The sequence below is a fragment of the Odocoileus virginianus genome, chromosome 26, assembly GCF_023699985.2.
Source record: "Odocoileus virginianus isolate 20LAN1187 ecotype Illinois chromosome 26, Ovbor_1.2, whole genome shotgun sequence".
Classification (NCBI taxonomy): Eukaryota; Metazoa; Chordata; class Mammalia; order Artiodactyla; family Cervidae; genus Odocoileus; species Odocoileus virginianus.
This window is the reverse complement of record NC_069699.1, coordinates 27,668,770-27,691,666: the sequence shown is the minus strand read 5'-3', so window position 1 is coordinate 27,691,666 and position 22,897 is coordinate 27,668,770. Positions and strand designations below refer to the sequence as shown.

The following is a 22,897-nucleotide window of genomic DNA, read 5'->3' as shown; positions in this document are numbered from 1 at the left end:
ACATTTTCAAAATTACTGCCCTTGAAATTTTTTTTTGAAATTTCTGACCTGCTGTTCATAAGTCAAAGCATATATATAATCTCTTTTTTTCATAGAACTCCAATTGATAAATTACATTAAAAAAAAAAAGGAAAGGAAAAAGTCAGATTGGCTACATGCTGACAGATGGTGAATATTCAGGCTTCCCACAGCTGGTGTTAAAGAGAAATGGTCCCAAGTGCCCTTAGGACCTCATGGACCATGCAGCTTTAAGACTGTTTTGCCTTCATCAATTTACAGTCTTCAAATTCTCAAACAGTTGCAGAATGAAGAGGTGTCCATGTTAAAATGTCAAGTCAGACAAGACAAGTGTAATACAGGTGAGGAGGCATAAGACACCCAGTTTATCTTTCTGGCTCCATGTTGGTGGTTTGTTTTTTTTTCCCCCTTCCTGTATTTTGCAAATGAGCAGAGTAGGTATTTGTTTATAAGTCACTGACAGAATAAAGGCCCTGGAGAAACACAGTCTCTACATTTTAAATAACATTCGAGTTCCTGAATGAGGTATGCCCTCAACTCCTAGAAACCAGGTGTGACTGAGATGTGGGCCAATTTCAACACTTACCTGAAAGATATCCCAATGACTTTGTTAGGAAATCAAGTTTACTGATCTCGCGAGACTAATAGTATATTTCCTAACTTGGGAAGGCCTGGAAATACCATCAAAATGGGCGCATATCATAAAAAATGTGGTCTACAGGTCCACTCCAAAGCAGAAATGCACAAGTGTATGGAGAAAGAGAGAGACCAGCTGCATATTTAAGCGCCCCCCCCACCCCCAGATAGACCTTCAATATGACACCACCTGTATTATCCTTCTTTGTTCTCATTCCCTGGACTTAAGAGGACTCCAAGGTTAATGGGGTGGGTGGTCTACCTAATTCCTACACAGTGCATTCTGCCTCTTGTATAGTGCAGTCATCTAAGGGCAAAACCCAGGGATTCCCTAACATCTTCTGATGGCCACTGCTTGTTCACATTGGTGAGACCAAGTTAGAGAGTTTATCTCAACTACCCTAAAAGGAGGCTAGGAGACAAAAACATGAGGGAAAACTGAATGAAAGAAATGCTGAGATTTCAGGTTGGGAAGGAACTTAGCTGTCACCTTGACAAGCGGTCTTTAACTACGGGTATGCATAAAAAAGCACTTTTGAAGGCTTTTAAACCTGTGCTTCGGCCCCATCCCAAGATTTTTACTCACAGACAAGAGTTCAGTAATCTACCTATATTTTAAGAAGCTTTGAGACCTAGATCTTGATGATGATAAACATTATATTAATTCTGATGTGCCTCCAGGTTTGAAAACCACTGACTAATCTTTTGTAGGTAAGAAATGGAAACTTACAGAGGAACCTTACACTTTGCCACAATCAGACACGTTTGGATTTAAAATGCAAACAGTGGAGGAAAACAGCATCAGCCTATGACTGAGTGCTGCAAGAGAGCACTGGGTGGAAGAAGTGCCATTATGTTTTGGATTCAAAAAGGAGCCACTCACATTTGGAAGCATCCCACATCTGTCTCTTTAACTATCTATAAAGTATCTATAGATCTATAAGATATTTTTTGGCAGACAGAAGTAAAGTGCTTTAATGTAATAAAGTCAGATACATTATGTAAACACTCCAGATTGGAGTAAGACGTCTTGAAAGGGTGCTTTCCTCAATTTCACACAAGTACAGTTGGCCCTCATATTTGCAAGTCTTGCATCTTTGGGATTCAACCAACTGTGGATCAAAATATCCATCCATGGTTGGTTGAACCATGAATGCAGAACCCCAGGATATGGAGGGCTGACCATTTTGAACTTGAACATCTGAGGTTTTGATATCCTTGGGAACTCCTGGAACCAACCCTCAAAATACCAAGAGATGACTTTGTATCACATGGGTTTAATAAAGCTCTGCCAGCCAAGTCTATTTCCTTGAATCTCAAAAAGTATACCTATGGCTGATTCATGTTGATGTTCAGCAGAAACCAACACAATTCTGTAAAGCATTTACCCTTCAATTAAAAATAAATAAACTTAGTACAAGTTTAGCCATTATACTTACCACAATTCATGGACAGATGTCCAACCAAGAAGATGAAAGGAAATATGAGTGCTGGGTATCACCCCTGTGCAAATGAGAAAAAGGTACTCTGTCTTCCAAGAAAATGCTGTGCTAGTTCCATACCAAGGTGCAAAGCTTGGAATATGGTGACCAGGTTTCAGTCTTCACCAGCCCCCACACTCAGACAACTTTGTCAATGGACAACCTGCGAGATCATACCTGATCTTTTATTAGAGCAAAAGTCAGCAAACTCCAGCCCAAATCTGGGTGCTGCCTGTGTCTGTACGTAGCAATAAAAGCCCTGAGCTACAACTGTTTTTATGTTTCCAATAGTTGAAAAAAAATGCAAAAGAATATTTTGTGATATTTGAAAATTATATGACATTTAAACTCTAAAATTCACAAATGAGTTTTTGCTGAAATGGCGCATGCTTACTATTTACATATACAGTACGTCCCCTACATATGAACCCTCAAGTTGTGAACTTTCAAAGATACAGCTGTGAGTTCGCATGTCCAGTCACATTAGTTCATGTGTCTGGCACACACGGTCATGTAAGGGCATCCTCTACAAGTGACTGGGCCTCTGTGCACTTTGCCGGACAGCACTGTACAGAGTAAGTAGTGCAGTATTTTAATTTCAGGCCCCAAATTGTTCAGAAGCAAGTGAAAAAGCAGTGATGATGTAGCTGTTACTACTGTACTTTTCAAGGTACTGTATGGTAGGATTTAAAATGTTTTATTTTATTTTTTTATATATTCAGTTCAGTTCAGTCACTCAGTCGTGTCCGACTCTTTGCGACCCCATGAATTGTAGCACTCGAGGTCTCCCTGTCCATCACCAATTCCCAGAGCTTACTCAAACTCATGCCCATCGAGTCGGTGATGCCATCCAGCCATCTCATCCTCTGTCGTCCCCTTCTCTTCCTGCCCCCAATCCCTCCCAGCATCAGGGTCTTTTCCAATGAGTTGACTCTTTGCATGAGGTGGCCAAAGAATTGGAGTTTCAGCTTCAGCATTAGGTTGGTGCAAAATAATTTCAGTTTTGCATTGCTGAACTTTGCCATTTGACACTGGAATACACTCTTAAATAAATGTTATGTTATACATCATTTTGATGTGCATTTCTTACTTTATGTTTTTTGCTAATGGATTATTCAGTATTACTTACTGCTTATTTTATACATATTTTAGACTAGGGAAATGATGTTAGACAAAAGGCAAATTCAAGTGATTTTCTTATTCAAGTTCAAAATGGGTCACAGAGTAGCGGAGGCAACTTGTAACATCAACAGCGCATTTGGCCCAGGAACTGCTAATGAACATACAGTGCAGTGGTGGTTCAAGGTTTGCAAAGGAGACGAGAGCCTTGAAGATGAGGAGCACAGTGATTGGCCATAGGAAGTTGACAGTGACCAAATGAGAGGATCATGGAAGCTGATCCTGTTGCAACTACACCAGAAGTTACTCAAGAACTCAGCGTCAACCGCTCTATAGTCATTTGGCATCTAAAGCAAATTGGGGAGGTGAAAAAGCTCGATAAGTGGGTGCCTCATGAGCTGACCACAATTCCAAAAAATCACCATTTGGAAGTGCTGCCTTCTTTTATTCTGTGCAACAACAACAAACTGTTTCTCAATCAGACTGTGATGTGCAATGAAAAGTGAACTTTATACAACATCCAGTGACAACCAGCTCAGTGGTTGGACAAAGAGGCTCCAAGGCATTTCCCAAAGCCAAACTTGCGCGCGCGCGTGCACACACACACACACACACACACACACACAGAGGTCATGGCCACTGTTTGGTGGTCTGCTGCTGGTCTGATCTGACTCACTACAGCTTTCTGAATCCCACCAAAACCATTACACCCGAGGAGTATGGTCAGCAAATCAAGAGATGAATTGAAAACTGCAATACCTGCAATCAGAATTGCTCAACAGAAAGGGCCCAATTCTTTTCCGCAACAACGCCTGACTGCACGTCACACAACCGGTGCTTCAAAAGTTGAATGATTTCGGCTACAAAGTTTTGCCATAATCATCTGTCATAATGACCTGACCTCTTGCCAGCTGACTACCACCTCTTCAAGCATCTCGACAACTTTTTGCAGGGAAAATGCTTCCACAACCAGCAGGATGCAGAAAATGCTTTCCAAGAGTTTGCTGCATCCTGAAGCATGGATTTTTAAGCTACAGGAATAAACCTATTTCTCACTGGAAAAAATTGTGTTGATTGTAATGGTTCTGATTTTGATTAAAAAATATGTGTTTCAGCCTAGTTATTGACGATTTAAAATTCAGAGTCTGAAACCGTAATTACTTTTGCACCAACTTAATATTATTTGTGTGAAAAGGAACAGAAACCAATTGCTGCACGGTACTGTATAGCCTATTGTGTTAGTTGAGTATGTAGGCTAACTTTGTTGGACTTATGAATAAATGGGACTTACAACGTGCACTTGGAACAAACTTGTTCACATGTAGGGGATTATTTTAATAGATAATTACACATATTGTGGTGCTTTTGCATGACAAGAGCAGAGTAAACACTGCCGTGGACAAAAAAATTGGCCCAAAGAACCAAAAACATTCACCATCTGATCTTATATAGAAGAAACAGCTGACCCCTGGTCTAAAGGAAGAAAAGAGTTAACTCTTAGGCCAAGTTCCTTTTGTAGATTTCATGAAAAGTTCCAAGCAAATATGGCAGGTGAAATCGTTTCTATATACCAACGTGAAACTGAAACAACGACGCAGGAAGGTCAACTTCATTACCTAGCCACCTTGACAGCACCTTTAAATGTCATCAATCAGTATGTGCCTTGCATGACTTGCAAGGGTTCATTATAAATTATAGCACACGAGCCCGACACGATCCAGGGACTGTAACAGGACGCTGGTGATGTAATGTGATAAAGGAGATTTCTCTGTACAACGCTGCATGGCACAGAGCTGGAGAATTTCCAAGAACTTCAATTTCCAGAGTGCCACCTTTGACTATTCAAGGTAATTCCACCCAAGCACCAGGCAACCCTGAAGAAAACTGTATCTTTTCTAGAAATGCCTGTCATTTAGGTGTCATCCCCCAAAATATAAATTTGAAGCTATTTTTTTTCCAATGAGACAGACTAAATCCAGGATGTAGATTTTCCAATTAGACTCTCTTTAAACATCTGTTGGTAGGCTGCATTTAACATTAGTTATTTGAGCAAAGCACAATTTGATTAGACTGTCTGAAACCAAGCCAAAGTCTGCAAAATAATAGCTCAATTAAATTCTGTTTTGCTTTCATTTGTCTTAGATTTTCCTGAGTGTGATACTGTTGCAAATAATCAAGTAAACCAATTCCTTTCAAAATGAGAGATTTAGGTATATTTTCCATCATCCCTCCACATTTATTACATAATTGATTCCATCTTCGCTATGCTTCATTGAACTTCATCTTGATACCAAATACATTTCTGTGTTTTGCCTTTAGTCTCCTTTAATTTTCTGTACCTAGGAATTAAAGTTCTATGCCATTAATATTATACCTTAAACAGATTAGTAACTGTACAGAGGCGAGCACAGAGCATTAAGGACAGTCAAACAGCACTGCAGGAGTTTTGTAATTTTCACTCCCTACCTGGCAAGATTCATTTTATCAACCCGATGGAAGATTCAGGCACAATTGACATTGGTTTCTTTTAAATGCTGTGTTTGTGGTCTTGAAATGTTCCTAGAGGTTTATGAACTTGAGACCAGTCTGCAACCTCCTCAACTAAAGCAGTATCAATTTTCCTTTCTTCTTGGCTTACATGTTTCACTCATTTATTAACTCATCACTCACCCATCCACTAACTCATAGAGAAGAAATATCTATGAATTACCTATTTGGCGCCAGGCAGAGTGCAGAATGCCACAGCTTCAAGATATAAGACTAAGCACTGCCTCCTTGGCTGTTAAGACAAAAGAGCACGAATTCACATACAATTCTGGGAAAACTAGGGTAAGAGAGAGACCACGATGGGATTTTCAGAACAGCGTGACTCTCATTTATGCCAAAGTGGATACATTTAGGAAAATAACGCTCCGTCAAGAAATAATGATAACAACAGTAGCAGAGATGATGAGAATAGCTAATATTTGAGTATTTGTTGTGTACCCTGTACTGTTTTAGGCCATGTATAATGTAGTAACTCAACTAGTCTTCATAACTCCACAGGTCAGGCATGTGGTCATCCCATGTTACAGATGGGAAGTCTGATGTCTTCACATTGTGTCTGGTTAAGCACAACTGACTACCAGCCAAAGGATAGCCTCTGTTGCACTGCTAAAATGTATATCTGAAAAGGGACTATTTTAACTGAATTAAAATATAATTTGAAGTTTAACAGGTATTCATTTTCCCTTTAAAAGGAGTTCAGATAATTATGAGAAAAGCTAACTTTTCTGAGAATTTATTATGTCCCAAGCACTGTGCAAGCACTTTTCGTGCATTAATCATTTAATCTCCACAACTGCCTTCAGGTAGGTGAGGTAATCAGTCACATTCTCTAGATGAGAAAACGGAAATACAGAGAGGTTAAGCTACTTTTCCAAGGTCACACAGCAGTATGGGTAGTGCTAGGGCTTCAACCTGGGAGCCTGACACCGGAGATCATACTATTAATCATTCTGTGCCTCCTCTCACCATATTCTGAAACACAAATCTCTGTAACTCTCAACCACCCAGCTGAGCTTATATGATGACCCAGTGTTCAAGATCCTGTGTCTTTCAAGACAAATCACAGTTCGTTTTTGACCACAAAGAAGTAAAGGTTTAGGATAAGAACACAGTTTGTGCCAACTCAGATAAGGATATGGGGAAAACACAAAGAGCATGTTTAATTTTAGATAACATTTCAGTAGTTACCACAGGATCTAGTAGATGTTGCAGAAACAAATAGTCCCAGGTCTTTCTCTACTTTGGTATGTGATCAGCATAGACTACATCGGTAAGACAGCCTTGGCAGGTAAAAGGAACACATACCACTATTCCCAACTCCAGTGCCCATGGCAGATAGGGCTAATCAATCACAGTGATCCTACAAAGGCCAATGTGGTTTAAGAACCTTTCAAACAGCATTCTAGGCAGAGCCACTTTAGATCTACGTGAAACAAAACCTCTGAGCTCTGTCTATCCTTTGTGGTTTGAACTCTTAATTTTATTTCTAGAATAAATAACAGTTCCATTACACTATCAAATAAAGAACAAACCAGATATAATTTCACCGATGTCTTATTAAAGACAGCTTCATTAGGTTTGATGAAGCAGCTCTTTGCCGTGCAGACAAGGGAGTAACTGACTGTGGATCCTTCACTGAGAGAAGATGGGAAGCAACCCACTAGGCCACAGTAACATATGTCAATGAAAAAGAATCATGGGGCGACAGAAAGAGAATTTAGATATGGGAAAACACAGCATATCAAACAGCTTTTAATTTCTTTCTGAAGAAAGCAGAGACATAATTCTCTTGGACTTAAACACAGTTTAGTCACTAGGGCCTTCTGCCTAAATGGCAGGGGTTAGAACAAGCCATATTTGGAATCCTGGATTTGGAGGACTTAGAAACACTATCAGATGGACTGTGCCTATGACCATCTCTTAACAGAAGGAACCATGGCTCTGAACTGACCGCCCCCTACCCCCTCCAGTAAGAGGACTCCAACCTCCTTCTCAGGTCATCTGATTTAATCCCAGACTAGAAAACTAAGCAACCAGAAGAAGGTGAAAGAGTGTAGACTGTGTATGAAATTTAAGAGTGGATCACTGAAAGCTCTTGAAGAACAGAATAACATGGCATTGAGGGAAAAGCTGAAAGGAGCAGGGAGGCTAAGAGATCCTCACGAAGACCAGAAGATGCTCTGAGGGTGTGGTGTAGGATAAATGACTGTTTTTTTGCCAAGAGCTAATAAGCATATCCTTCCTGAAGGTCTGAACTCTGGAACGAAGTAGCGGCAGCAGGGGAAAGACAGAGAAAGGAATGGACACAATATGCCAAGTGGAAGGAAAAATGGCAGCTCTGATAACGTGGTGGGGATGAGGGAAATTATTAGGTCGATGATGACGCATGAGTCTGACTAATAGGGCCTGGCAACAGAAATGATCAGTCAGATTAGAGGTGACTGTGAGGGTGAGCTGAGAGAGAGGCACGGACAGGCGGCTAAGAGGGGTACAAACAGCCGTGGAGTCACGTGTCCAGAGGTGCAAGAATGAGAAAATGTACAGAGGCACTACTGGAGACCATCCAAGGACTCGACCTTTGGGAAAGGAGTGAACTTGGGTTCCAGAAGAGAAGCGGGCACAAAGAGAGAACGGGGTGGGGACCCAGGGGCGCTGAGCTAAAGAGGCTTAGAAGGCAATTTCCAGGAACAAGAGTCAGCCAGAGGACCGCAGGTTACCAAGTCAGACAAGTTGAGGTAAGGATGGAAACATGTCCCCTGCGTTTGGGGACAATCACATTCAAGGAGACGATGGGCCAGAAAAGCCAGATTTGGGGGAGGTTAGGAAGGAAAGTGACTAGAGAAAAAAAAAAAAAAAGAAAGTTGGAAACAGCAGACAGAATATTCAGGTTCTAAAAGCTTGGTAGCAAAAGAAGGCGCTAGAGGAGAACAGCTAGGAAGGATTGAGTCATCCACAGTTTTTGAGTTACCCATTTAAAAATCCACATTTTACCACGAACACCGATAAATGCTAGGCTCTGTCTCTTTGAATGTTTACCGAATTTCCTCAATGGGATGTAACATAAAAGGACAAGGGCTGGCAGGCCTTGCCCAACTGTGTCCTGGCAGCTTTAAATTCTACTACTTAAGTAGTTAAAAATCTGTTCTTTTGATGAAGGGGGAAAAGTTATGAATAGAAGTCAGCAGCCCTAGACCCTTTAGAAATGACGAGTATTCAGCCTCTGTAATTTACTGGGCAATAATTTCTAACTCAAACAATTCCAATGGCAAGGCAGCTCAAGTCCACCCAAAGTTCAAAATGGGATATGTTCTCTTTAAAATTTTGAGAGCGACTAAATATGACAACCATCTGATGTATGAAAATTATTCACAACCAAAAACAGACAGTCTGGAAATAGCCAGGATGACTTCATTTAGACAGAATTACCCAAATCTGTTTCTAATATACACAGTACACATAATAAATTTTTACAATATGACAAGGAAAACAAACTTAATAAAAGTTCCCGATCTTTTGTTACACAAGCATGCTATATCCATGCTATGTTTATAATAGTTTGCTCATGATATCACAGCTCAGTAACAAAGGCCCAAGCAATACAAAAACAGTTACTAGGCATGACATCAACTCACAACTACCGTAATTACATTGGTACACAAATTTCCCAAACTGTACATTTTCCAAACTGCTTCTCAATTTCAACGGCTGCCTTTAGACAATTACTTGCAGAGTTGTCTGCAGGCTTTGAGTAATACCCGTCTTTCTTCTCTTTCCCAAGCGTCATTTCCCTTTAGAAAGTGCATATTTCAATTACAAGCACTATTTTTCAAATATGCCCATAACATATGTCCAAATTAGGAGACGGTGTGGTCTAGTGGTTAGTGACAAGCATCAGCAACTCTGATTCCATTCCATTTACTGTCTCTGCTTGTGAGGCCGAGGCGTTCCTCTAGGGAGAGGAGGGAGAATTACATGGATAGAAGCAGAGTCTGGAGGTAGACTGTTAGAACTAGAATCCCAGCTCTGCCACTGTTTGCCCCAAGCAAGTTCATTCTTCTCTGCCCTACTTTCTTCGTCTGTAAAATGGGAATAATCATAGAATCTACCCTCATCCGGTCATTGTTTAGTAGCTGGCTCCTGGAAAGTACAATCTAAGTTTTGTTTTTTAAAAAAATATTATTACTGCTGTATTTCTGGGACTCAGTTTCCTGTTTGAAAACCTGGCTTCAATTACTCTGAACCACGGTGAATTGCATAATTTTTCTAATGTTAGGGCAAGACTTTCCTCTAGGTCCTGTTATCTGGATAATGAGGTTCAAGAACCAAAGTTTGAATAAATGAATGAATGAATGAAACCCATACATAGATTCTGTAATACCCAACAGTTACAGAAGTACAAAATATTATCCTGTAGAAATTGGTTTTCATCCCACTTCTCTAATTGCTTGCTTTCATGTTCCTGCAGCGAATGCTGATAAATACCTCCAACTCAATTGAAATAATAAGCATAGGGGAAAAAAAGAGGTTGCCTTATGATTTCAGAAGCATATTTCTCTAAGGACCAGACTTTGCTGGCCCAGCCCTTGTGCACGACCTCTGTCTCACTGGGTTGCATGGTCAGCTGGCTTTCCTGGCTGGGCAGGGCGCCAGGGGAGCTCCACTACCCTCATTGTCACTTCTGGTCCATGGTGCTTGCACCAAATGCTGTTATTCTAGGCTTCAGGAAATTTTCTAACCACTGGACAGGGTCCAATGCTGTGTGCTAATGAGTTTCAGATTGGAGGACTTCACTGTTCATGTGTCAGAAAAGTGTCATGGTTTCTGGTGAGGTGGGGGCAGGGAAGAAAAGACACACACAGAAAAGGAAGAAAAAACAGTAGTTAAAAAATGCTGGCTACTCAAATTGACAGGGAACGTGACCTCTGCACTTCATCAGAAATTCCTGCAGACTTACAAAATAAAGGAGTTTGCTTTTATCACACACTGTGAGGCTCATATGGAAAAATGGAAAACACTACATCACTTGACCTCAGTATGGCCCCTTTCAACCACAGACGAATATTGTGTACAAAATTTCTAAATCAACTTAAGATGTTCCAAAAAAGAAAAAAAAAAGCTTTAATTTTCTGCATTAGACTTGATGATTACTATTTTGGTTCTCGAGATTTTGCTTAGAAGGTTCACACAGGAAAAGGACTCATAATTCCAGGAAGAGAATTTTCTCACTTCGGGAATATTCATGGTCTGGCCTCTGCCGGGTGGGCACATCACGGTCTACACTTCCCTAGACTCCTTGGAAAATAATGAGCCAGCCTCACTTACCCAGGCTTGAAAGCCACCCAAGACTGAATCATGATTATTTGCTTACATTAACAGAACATTAAAACCAATTTTAAACAACTTAAGGAAACTCGAGCCATCTTTGCTTGGTGACTCACTTCTCTGGGAAGTTTTCTTCCCCGCATCATGGCAGCCATCAGGCTTGATATCAAGACTTCTCACCATCCCGTCACAGTCTACCAAAGAAGATGCCCTTCTTAGGAGAGTTTACCTCACAGGCTTTTTTTTTTTTTTTAAACTGAGATTACATTCCAATTTTTTTTTTTGCCACTGTTAGTACCAGCGACTTTAAAAATCCAATCCTTTCACATCCTCCAACTGTCATCAACATTTTTTTCAGACGATGTCAATAAAATTGATTGCCTGCAGTTCTGAATTCTGCTCTGCACATGGAAACAATATCATTTGTTTTAAAGTATTTTCGATGGGGGCGGAAGGAGAAACAGAACGTCAGCAAGCCTATCCACAACATTGGGGTGGGGCGGGGGGCAGGGGTTGGGGAACAAACAAGAAGTTAAGTAAATGGTCGGCTGGAAACTTTGACAAAAATTCCCGATATACAAACCCTAAACCTTACTGCTGTGCTGACTGATATGTCTTCCTGTCAGATATGAATGATGTTTCTGGAACATTAATATGTTCATTAAATTCTAACTCCCCATACTTAAAATATTCTGTATTTGGCTCAGAGGCATCTTGACAGCTTTGTTGTAATCATATATGTAAGGCCCCAGACGACACAGTTGTTGAGATGCCTCATACCTACAAGCAATCTGTTGCTTTTACAAGTTTAATCTAGGTATTAGGGAGCTGACTGTGGAACCATGTCGACTTGACATCTTCAACTCAGTTGTATATCACAGAAACCACGATGGGTGGTGACAGACTCCCATGATGCTCAGCAATCATCCATACCTCTAACACCCTAATCTGTAATACTACAAAATACAGCTCGGACTGTTTTTTTTTCCTCCCCCCTCCCTCCCTTTTCCCGAAGCACAAGTGGACGACCAGCAAGGGTCCAACAGTGTTATTCCTAATTACCTTTTTTTTTTTTTTCACTCTTGATCCTGTGGCTCTCATAATTAGTTACCTGGGGCTGCAATCCAATTTGAAGTGATGACAAGAAAGTGATCCATGAAAAAGTAATAAGTTAAATCCAATTTCAGCCTTCCTCTAATTAAATGCACATGGAACTAATGACTCCAACCCTAGCATTTCAGTGATAATGGTAATTAGCGAGGTGGGAGTCGCTCTCTTTTTCAACACTAGAGGTGTAAACCACAAGGTAAAATGGTAGGAGCACTCTTAATTACATGTGTCATTTTGTCAGCAATTTACACATTTTTGACCAGTCAAGTATGTTTTTTTTCCCCTATGTTCCTTCCCACCTCCTTGCCCCAACAATGATTATAATATACCATTTCCATGTTCCAGCACATGGACGCTCTTAGGGCACTTCAGGCTGGAGAATAAGAAATAACTTTTCTTTGCTGTTGTTCACTGCTGTTATATCTACACACGTGTGCGTGTGCATACACGTCCACAGAACGACAATTAGGATAATTACGCAAGTCTTAGTCTCTTAATTGAAATCTATGTATTTACAGTGGAAATTAGTTTTTGTTGGTTCAGTTTTATTTTTGCTTACGATATGAAAAATATAATAAATGTGTTTATTGATGGAAAACACAGCACTCAGTAGATGCTGAGTAAATATACATTGAAGGAGAAGGAATAATTAACTTCTAGGTAACATACTGGTTGCCTATAGTCTTAAGACACCTGGCTTCTTAGCCTTGCGTTGTCATTGTCTGTGTGCTCTGTAGCAAGTCACTTAGCCTCTCTGAGGTTCCACTTTTTCTCCTCCATAGAATGGTTTCATGATACTCCCTACGCTACAAAATAGCTATGGAGCTAGTTCATGAACCGTAATTATCTTTGCATATGGAAACATATGCATGTGGTGACAAAGATACAGTTACACTTCAAATATTAGCATGACACATTTTAACGCTCAGATACATGTAAGCAAGTATCATACAGTTAAATGAACAAACTGGGATAGTTTCAAGAGTCAGAGTTGTTAACAAATCCACTCAGTCAACAGGCATAGACTAGGGCCCTTCTGGACAGACACAGGGTCACCTTATATACAGCTGAAGTTCAAATAGCAAAAATGAAGGAACCCATTATAATAAAACTCACATGAGGTTTGGGGCCAAGGACAAAACACTATTTTGGAAAAAAAAAAAATTGTTTCCCAGCAAGATAACCGAACCTTGGCAAACAGATAAACTTCTTGAACTTTATGAAACCTTGGTAATGATGCAAATTCTGTGTGCATGTGCATTTTTCTAGAAAGGGGCCCTGTTTCTATCATATTTTCAAAGGTGTACATAATCTGAAAGAATCAATAACTTTTTAAAAACACCTTTTCTACTTTATTGTTTCTTATCACAACCTATTTTTGGGGGTTTGAGGATTCTCCAAAGTCATGTGGTAATAACAAAATCTTAAAAGGTAACAAAATTTCAACACTTCCTGTCAATCTCCTGCCAGGGATAACAATTCTAGACAGTGAAAACTCCAGACATTAAAAAAAAAATTTGCCTCCCTCTCCTGAATTATGCGCTTTACTAATTCATTGCATAGGCATACTTTTTAAGGGTCAGTATTTCAAAACCACTCCATTTCACTATCTACCACATAAAATCGTAGTTTCCTTTAAAGGTTTCCTCTTACCAATTTATTCCTCAGTGAATAACGTGGAAATGATATGAGGTACTAAGATTATATGTGACATTAATGCCAAGCAAAATGCTGCCTAAAGCACGTTTTATATAACTGCAAATAAAAATGCTAAAAAAACACCTGCTGAATCTTGCATTTTAACCTCCTCCACTTAAAAGCCAGAGTCCTCATTACAATCCTGAGCTTCCAAAGGGATGAAAAGGCTGACCTTCCAGTTGATTCCACCAGCCCTATTTCCAGTGAAAGGCCGGCATATGAGATAAACTTGGAAGGAGGGGATGGGCAAGAGAGAAAACTATCAGACGACTGGTTTCAAGTTCAAGTTCTTTATACATGGCCTGAAACTGTGGTCAGCTCTCCACGGTAAGCAACACACAAGGTTTACTTTCTTTCTTAATGTGAATGTTGCCAGAATACACATGTACTTTTACTTTCTTAGGAGAAAATGTGTCATTTGATTTCCTTCCAGTTTATGTCCTCGTGCCAACAACTAAAATGCTTAAAGAACCCAAATGAATTACTACCCAGAAACGGTGGTCAAAGTTCCAAAATGTGATCAATAAAATTGCTCATCTACTCACAAATTAATCTTCAGCCAGTAAAATTACACATTTTCGAGGTTATGAGCACACCTGCGCTGTTAAGCATTTATTTCACTTGTTTTAGCAGTCTTCAGAAGTAGATAAATATTTATAAAAGCAAGCCTTCTATTTTTACTCACATACAATTTTCTTCTTGCGGCAAAACCCGGTTAATTCTTTCACAGTTTAAAAGCATCCTGCAGGCAGGGTCTGTCTCCTAGACAGGTCTGCATCTCTGATCACCAGCCTGATGTCCCACAAGTTGTAGCTGTTTCACTAACATTTGCTGAGTTGCATTTAATTAATTCAGATCCTTCTGAGGCTGAATTTATGATGGGGACAATTTCCAATTTTCACTCATACCATTCATAAAAAAATTTGCAAAGCAAATTAATAGACCAAATAAGGAGCTATTTAGGTTCCTAAGTAGAATATTTTTCCAGAACTTCAGAAGCAGTATCTGTACGCGATTCATGTCTTCACGATAAACTACAATGTCACCCAAGAACACGACCAGCTCAGATTTAGTTCAGTACGTGTATCTGCAAAGAGTGTCATGTCTCGCTTATTTACTCTCATTTTGCTGAAATTAGTCCAAATCAATGATGTTTGACTACATTTTGTGATCTCTGTCGAGTAACCACTTATAACCTCCTCTTAACTTTCCATTTTCTTTTGTTTGTATCGTCAGCCTGTGAAACTGGAGAGCGCTGCCAAACATAAAGCAGGGAAGTGTGAGATTTGCTTAAAATATGAGTCACAGTATATTTGGGGATTTGGGTTTCTCTCTTTTTTTTCCTCAAGCTATCAGCAGATAAAATCCTTCTTCCCTGTCAAGCCTTCCTCTGTGTGGAAGATCTGAAATTCACTGAAATAGGTCTAGGTAGGAAGGGTAAAGAGATCAGAGAGGAGCACTGTTAAGATCTGCTGCAGGATTTCCCTTTCATGTCAGAGCCACTCTGGCTGAGATGCCCCAGCAAGGACATGGCTCGGCAAGACATATTTGAATGTGAAGGTTATTCCTTCCATGAATCACCAAGTCTACATATGTATTTTTACAGCAAGGTAACATGCCACGTGGCCTTGGTTAGTAAAAATTCTTCCTGTTTGTGGAAGGCCAGGCAATCGAATAAAACCACGTGAATCTGCATGACCCTACCAGGCAGCTGAGGAGACACAGACTATTATGCACAGGTGTGTACACACACACACAGGTCAACCCCTCCCCCCGAATCAACTCTTAAAATTGGTCTAAATTCTTTGCTTGTCAGTTCTTCCACTGAAGGGGCAGGAAAGGGCTCAAAACATCGTCTTTAGCTAATTCGGCATCCAACATGGCCCCCTTGTCCCGCGCTTTGCCTACAGACTGAAGCGCTCAGCAGAATGTGTTAGGCTGGTTTTGATGCTGTCCCTTGCCAAGAAAAACAAAGCTCTCTGTGTCACACTCTCCTGGGGGCTAAAAACCTTGCAACAGGCAAGAAGGGGAAAATGTCCTCCAAAGGAAATCCCCTAAAACTTGACTTCATATATTTAGCCCTAAAGGAACTTCATTCACCTTGCCCTTTGCTCATCTAAAAAGGCCTTATGTAATAAAAAAAAAAGTAAATAGAAAATAAGCCTGGTCTAAAAAAATACAACTCAACACTTAAGAGCAGTTCATCAGACCATTTTTGTGTGTCCTTTTTAAAATGATCTCCAACCAAAACACTACTGTATATAAAATTTTGTGCCCCCCCCACAATAATATATTGTTATTTTCCCAATGCATTCGAGGTCTGATAAATTCAAGAGGAGTCATAGTATTTTTAAGGCTGTGAGAGCTCTGAGGGGGAGGCAGAAAGAATGGACAGTCATTTGAATCACTGAGTGACAGGCTGGGCAAGCTCCCTGTATACATTAATAAATTAGAATTTTAATTGTGTCTCTGTCTGCAGGAGATGCCCCAGTACTTTAATATGTACCAACAATTGGCTATGTTCTGGAATCTGCAATGTGGCCTCCACTGCTGACCTCTGAAACACAATTCCCAGTCTGACTACGGAAACTGTTCAGTTTGATCCTTTCAACTTATTTGAATCCTGACAAATAAGCTCACAGCTGAAAGGTCAACACAGTCATATTTCATCCTCCAGAGCTGTTCTTAAGACATCGGCACAACAAAGCACTGCTTATAGCACCTGACATGGGGCCTCAGTGGCACTGGACCTCATTAAAAATGTCCCCGGCATTCATACTCACGAAAAGGCATATGGGTTGGCGGTGGTTCTCCAAACCACTGCTTTCAGAAGTGTTAGGAATCAATGCACACTGTGATTCAACTGTGCCAAGAAAGTGCCTCTACATCATGCTGAATGTGCCCTAGACAGTGACAATTTACAGGCAGATGTAGAAGAACTAGAACGTGTGGTCCAAGGTCAAGTTTGATCTTTGGAGGATAATTTAGGAACTGGTACACTGGTTCTCTCTGATCTGAAAAAAGTCAACCCAAGCTAGATTCTGGGTTGACCCTGTGGTCATCTTAATCAGAATCAAGTTATACCCACCAGCTCCCACTTGTAAATTCTTTTCCAGAATGTTCAGTGTGGGAAACTCAATACTGCTTCCCATTTCAGGGGCTGCCCACTCTTAACTCTGAAAGTAGTGTTGAGCTGCCTGGTATTTGCAAGCATCTTCCCTGTCCTGCATGTGAGCACAGATACTCCGAGTTAAGTTTCTCTAATGTCTATGACCAGTTTCTGCTTCAAGTCAAAGACGGAAAGAAGATATTTGTGAACTCACTCCTTCCACTCTGCTAACTCCTGTCCTTAAAGCTTCTGAAATGAGAAGCTGCTAGTCTTTACATACAGACTGCTTGCTGATTTTTACTAATAATTTAGAAATGTCTGAGAAACATCCACGGAAGAACAGAGGATGTATTACACTCATTACTAGGTGTATTGAAAATACTCTATCTTCCTCAAGCCAAATAAGTTCTTGACAATATTAACTACTGACTAGTTTTCTCTTGTAGGAGGCTGTCCTCTACATTGCAGGAGGTTTACCAGTACTTTCAGCCTCTCCCTCCTGGGATGCCAGCAGCACCCATTCCCCCCCAAGATGTGGAAAAAAAAAAATGTCTCTAGATGCTGCCCACTGTCCTTTGAGGGGTAAAAGCACTCCAGTTGAAAACCACTGCACTGAAGCAACATGCGTGTGTGTCCCAGTTCTAGACAGATCACGAGAGAATGAGTGACATATGTGAATACTAGGAACTTTTCCCCACTGGTATGCCACCCATGCCAACAACTACTCAGCCATCGATTAAATTATCTCATTAGATTTTCTTACTCCCAACAAAAAAACTGTTGGTTGAACAGACATTTTTCTTTCCAAAGTGTCATGCTCTACTGTTTAACAAACACACACAAAAACACACTTTTCCTTTGCAGAAGATTTCCTTACATGATTTGCAATTCTCAACACAATACACTTCTGAATGGTTTATCAGCTATCCCAAAGGGTAGAACATCAACTTAAAAAAAAATAAGACTTTTACTTACCTGAAGGGCTGGCTGCTTGTCATTCCTCTTGGGAGACTTTAACCCACTAACTTGCTGCTGCTGTTGCTGATGGAGAAGAAGCTGTCTTGCCACTTGAAGTGCCTGGAAGGAAAAATAAAAGGAAAACATTCATGTTACTACACAGGTTCAGGGTCTCCTTCACAAAAAGGGATTCCAGGAAGGACACATGAGGATGAGATCTTGACTCTTCCATTTCCTGGCAAATAAAACAGCAAATCAAACATCCCATCAGTCTAAGTTGCAAAACTTTGCAGAATTTGGATACATTTTCTTGGAGTTTGCCAATTTCATCCACAATTCCTTGGGCATAGCAATCCACCTGCACAGACATTTGATTAATACCATAAATCTGACATGCAATGTAGAGTGTTAATGCTTGGGACGTGGAGGAAAGAGGGGCAAAGAGACGCCACAAAGGAGTAGGGCAAAGTCAGGAATTTCAGAGACACTAAAGGGCTCTTTTCAAAGGTACCTTCCTCCTCCTCCAATTCTTCTTGAGGGAGCTTGGGAACTCAAGTTGAAAGTAAATACTTTCACCCCATCTGAGTCCAAATAAAAAGGAAAAGCTAAGTAAGTGGTGGACCACCCTGCAGATAAAGGTATTTGTGAAGGAAGATCAAAACGAGGTGACCTTGATGGACTATGTAAGAAAAAAACTTAAGCCAGTCTGACCTCTAAGTCAGCTCAAAAGGTACCTTATACACCTGTGAACAAAATTGTGCTGAAAACAAATGGGTCTTTTGAGTGTATACCATGGGCTAGTTTTTACTTAAAGGTAGAAACTGGGGAGGTGCTAGCAATTGGAGCTAATGCCATAGGGAAAAAAGGAGATTCCTCCACAGGGCAGAATACATGACTGAGCAATCTTTTCTAAAGTTCAAATAAAGGGACTGCTCTGGTGGTCCAGTGATTAAGACTCCATGCTTCCGCTGCAAGGGGCATGGGTTAGATCCCTGCACAAGAAACTAAGATCCCACATGCTATGTGGCCAAAAACTAAAACAAACAAACAAACAAAACAGGTACTATTAAAAAAAAAAAGCTCAAATAAAAAAAGAAAAATACATCACAAATAAACCTTTGTGAGGTCATTCACTGATAAAGGATTTATTAGGAATAACATCTAGCTCCACCTTTCCAAAGAGGACAGCAGGACTGGCAACAGAAACCAAAAGTTTGCAGACCTTTCGCTAGAAAATCACATGGCAAGTTAGGCCATCCCAGTCAATTCAGCTGAGAACCAAGAATGTGCGCATGCACAAGATGTTGAGAAGGTCTGTCAAATGATATGCTTGGAGTTTAGAGAGAGGACAAGATTCACTGGGGATTACATCAATAATCATTTCTACATGATAATTATTCGTGCCTGGAAGATTCACACACAGATGTGGTCCACGTATCAAAAAGATCTGACACTATCATCTTAGAAAGTGTGAAAAATGGGCTTATGATGGGAGTACATTTTTCAAAGAGGAATAGATGTCATTTACATAAGAAAACAGTGTTTACAGTTCCAAGAAAAGTTAGAGTGACACAGGGTGCAGTGGGGGAATGCAAGATGCTGTGGGACTTCCCATGAAGTCAACTCAGGGGAGGGGCAATGCAAGTGGTCGGGGTATATGCTCATGAAAAGATTACTAAAAATGTTTAATCAGCAAGAGGAGTACTTCTTCTCAAAGGACAATCTCACTACATGGAGTTTATGACTGTAGTGTGGTCATAAAAAATATTTTTAAGATGCTATGGAAGGTTGTACAGTGCCTTTGTGTCTAAGATGTGCAGAGGGAGGCAATGAAATGGAAGCACAGATAAATCAATGGCTGACAAAGAAAAGATCCTGGGAAAGATGGACCCCTCCTGTCCCAGCTCCCTACTGCACCCACCCTTACTGTCCCTTCAGCAGCCTTCCGTCTAGTGAACTCACCACAACCAGCCCTTCGGATGGAGTGGACGGGCTACTGCGTCTGGGAAGGGAGAGACATGTTCGAGAAAGACTGCCTGCAAGAGCCTCAGGAAGAGAGGCTGTCTGAGAGGGGCATCTGGAAGCCAAGACGCCTGGGAGAGTTGCCTGAGACTCCAGCCTGCTGTCTCTGAGGAGGATTCACCATCACTGGACTCCGGGTTTCCTTGTCTCCTTGGAGACGCTCAGTACATGCGTAGGTGTACCAGTGGGCAGAGTGAAGATTTCATTTATATCATATAAGAAAAATAGTCCCCACTGCAAGGTGCCTGCAGGAGCAAGAACCCCTCCTCCTCCTATATATGTCCCCTTAGTTATTTCACATGAAGGTTTTACTGCTTTTTAATGTAGGAAAGGGAAGTGTTATGTATTTTAATTGCTACCGTCAGAGTTCCCAGAGTAGTAGACTGGTAAGCAAAGAAGGGTCTGGCTACTAGTTGGAAAGGCAGACAGAAGGTGTGGAGATGAATATGAAAAGAACGTGCAGAGAAAGATGTGGTGGGGAAGAGGAGAAAGGTAAGGTCCATCTAAGATCAAAAGAGAGCAAGCCAAGAAAATCAGAGTAATGGCAACTCCAGAGACACAAATATTTGTTAAAATAATTTACCATGTTTCATCAAATACTTGGAGAGCTGGAATTTGATTTTCAAATACTCAGTTCTCAGAGAATCTACACAATAAGCTTCTCATTTAAGCAACAGGCATACTATTAAGTGTCCTTAAAAAAAGTGCATACACACAAAGAAACTATTCTGATATGAGCATGTTCTCATAAATGCACTTCAACAAAAGAAAGCATAGGACTCAAAGTTAAATTTTTAACAAATGTTTACTGAGCTGGCTCTATACATCTCAAAATTAGCTACTGGAATCCTTGCAATTTTCCTGCTGGGAAGAAGGGAAAAGTCATTTATGTGTAGAACATAGTTTTCAGACCCAACATGGGATGTATCGAATTACATAGTCACGTAACGAGCGCCAGCCTTTTCACAGCATTTCAGACAAAAGCCCCAGCAAAGAAGAGAATTAAAGATAGACGCACAGGGGCAGAAAAGACTGAGGATCTTGTATGAACATGCGGGAAATTTCCGTCAAACTACTCAAGAGAGAACAAATGATGAAGATGTGTAATGCACGCATTCATGCTAGTCACTTCAGTCGTGTCTGACTCTGTGACTCTACGGACTTCAGCCCCCCAGGCCCCTCTGTCCATGGGATTCTCCTGGCAGCAATACTGGAGTGGGCTGCTGGGCCCTCCTCCAGGGGATCTTCCCAACTCAAAACGAACTTGCATTTCTTACGTCTCCTGTACTGGCACGTGGCTTCTTTACCACTGGCACTATTGGGAAGATACCCTGGAAAAGGAAATGGCAATCCACTCCAGTATTCTTGCCTGTAAAATCCCATGGACAGAGGAGACTGGTGGGCCACAGGCCATGGGGGTCACAAAAGAGTCAGACATGACTTTGCAACTAAACAGCAGATTTCATCCTCAAAATGCAAAGAAACAGGGAAAACAACTTCAAATATTGGAATGGAGAGACAATGCTAGTGCAAGGAATTATTTATCTTGATATGAACTGTTATGAATTATCCCATAATAATTCCCTGGCCTCCTCATCAGTATGAGAACAAAGGTGGGGCAAAGCACTAATGTTCCACACCCTTCAAAAAAATCAACTGAGGTCTCAGCCAGAATGTGAAAGCCTGATTTATTAGAACTTATAAAGTGCTATGAAATCAATCATTAAAGGGCATTTGCTTTTCTGATTCCTATGCTATTTAAATCACTGTAATCTGGATTTCAAATCACCAAAAAGAAGATAGATAAATCCTTTGTGTGTGAGACTATGTATTTGACATTATCATCATTATCATATGAGTCCCCAGTATCTACCATGTGTAGAGAGTCTAAGATGCTTACTGTCATAGTCTCTGTCAGAAAAAAATGGGAATTACAGGTAGAATCTCCTTTGGAAGCTGCATCAGAGACCTGGATGCATCAGAGACCCACATATGCTCTCGGAGACCCATATATGCTGACTTGATAGTGAATTTTACCTGTTCCATGCACCAAAATCATGAAAAGCAGATTCATGTCTTTCATCTCAGATTCTACTGCTTGAACCTCAGAGATGTGTCCCAACACAGCTAAGAAATGAGGATGGATTTTTAACATTTTTATAATAGCATCTCAATCGTGACTGAAGAAAGGTCTCTTAAGACATATTGTTTCAAGATACAAGTAGATTCTTTGGCTTCCAAATAAAGATACACATAGCTACTGTGTGTGTGTGTGTGCCTGCATGAGAGAGAGAGAGAGAGAGAGAGAGAGAGAGAGAGAGAGAGAGAGAGAGAGAGAATATGAATAAAAACTTGTAAAACATTGGGATCAACTGTGACTCAAGTTGCAGACCTACTGTTAGTTTAAGTAACTTAAGAGGTCCCATACAATCTCTGGAGACCTTTTACTCTTGGTGGCAGTTTCCTGGGCTGGGTTAAGTCAACACTTCCTTTAGAACAGATGTGACAATTCCCTGACCCTGGATAATGTGGTGCTGTACTTGATGGCCAGGCTTGTGGGTTACAGTAAAGATGCAGTTTGAAGATGTCAGCATGGAGGCAACTGATAAAGCCAGCCACTTACAGCCCAGCTGCACACAATCCTATTTATCATTCTTCAAAAGCTAAAATCAATCACCTTGAGAGCTAACAGGAACAGAAGACATACACTGCCTCCCTCTCTTTCTTGGCTGCCATCGAGGCCTCAACCTGTTGGAGTCGCCTTGTGGTAAGCACGCCATGGACCACAGCCTACGCTGGGCACAGAGAGACAGGGAGATTGGTACTGGGTTGTGAGTTTGGTAGCATGCTAGTGAGTTTCATCCTAACTGGGGACCTG

General features: G+C 40.7%; 1 protein-coding gene across 17 annotated transcripts in view; it reads right to left on the bottom strand.

Moving 5' to 3' along the window:
* Positions 1 to 22,897, bottom strand: part of FOXP1 (forkhead box P1) — a 615,660-nt gene that overhangs the window by 133,108 nt on the left and 459,655 nt on the right. For all 17 annotated transcript variants that reach the window (XR_011483693.1, XM_070455670.1, XM_070455679.1 and 14 more), the window contains one exon: positions 18,016 to 18,117. Coding sequence is in view for 15 of the 17 variants with exons in the window: in XM_070455670.1 (XP_070311771.1) it covers positions 18,016 to 18,117 (102 nt within the window). In the remaining 2 variants the exon portion in view is untranslated. The remainder of the gene's footprint in view (positions 1 to 18,015; positions 18,118 to 22,897) is intronic.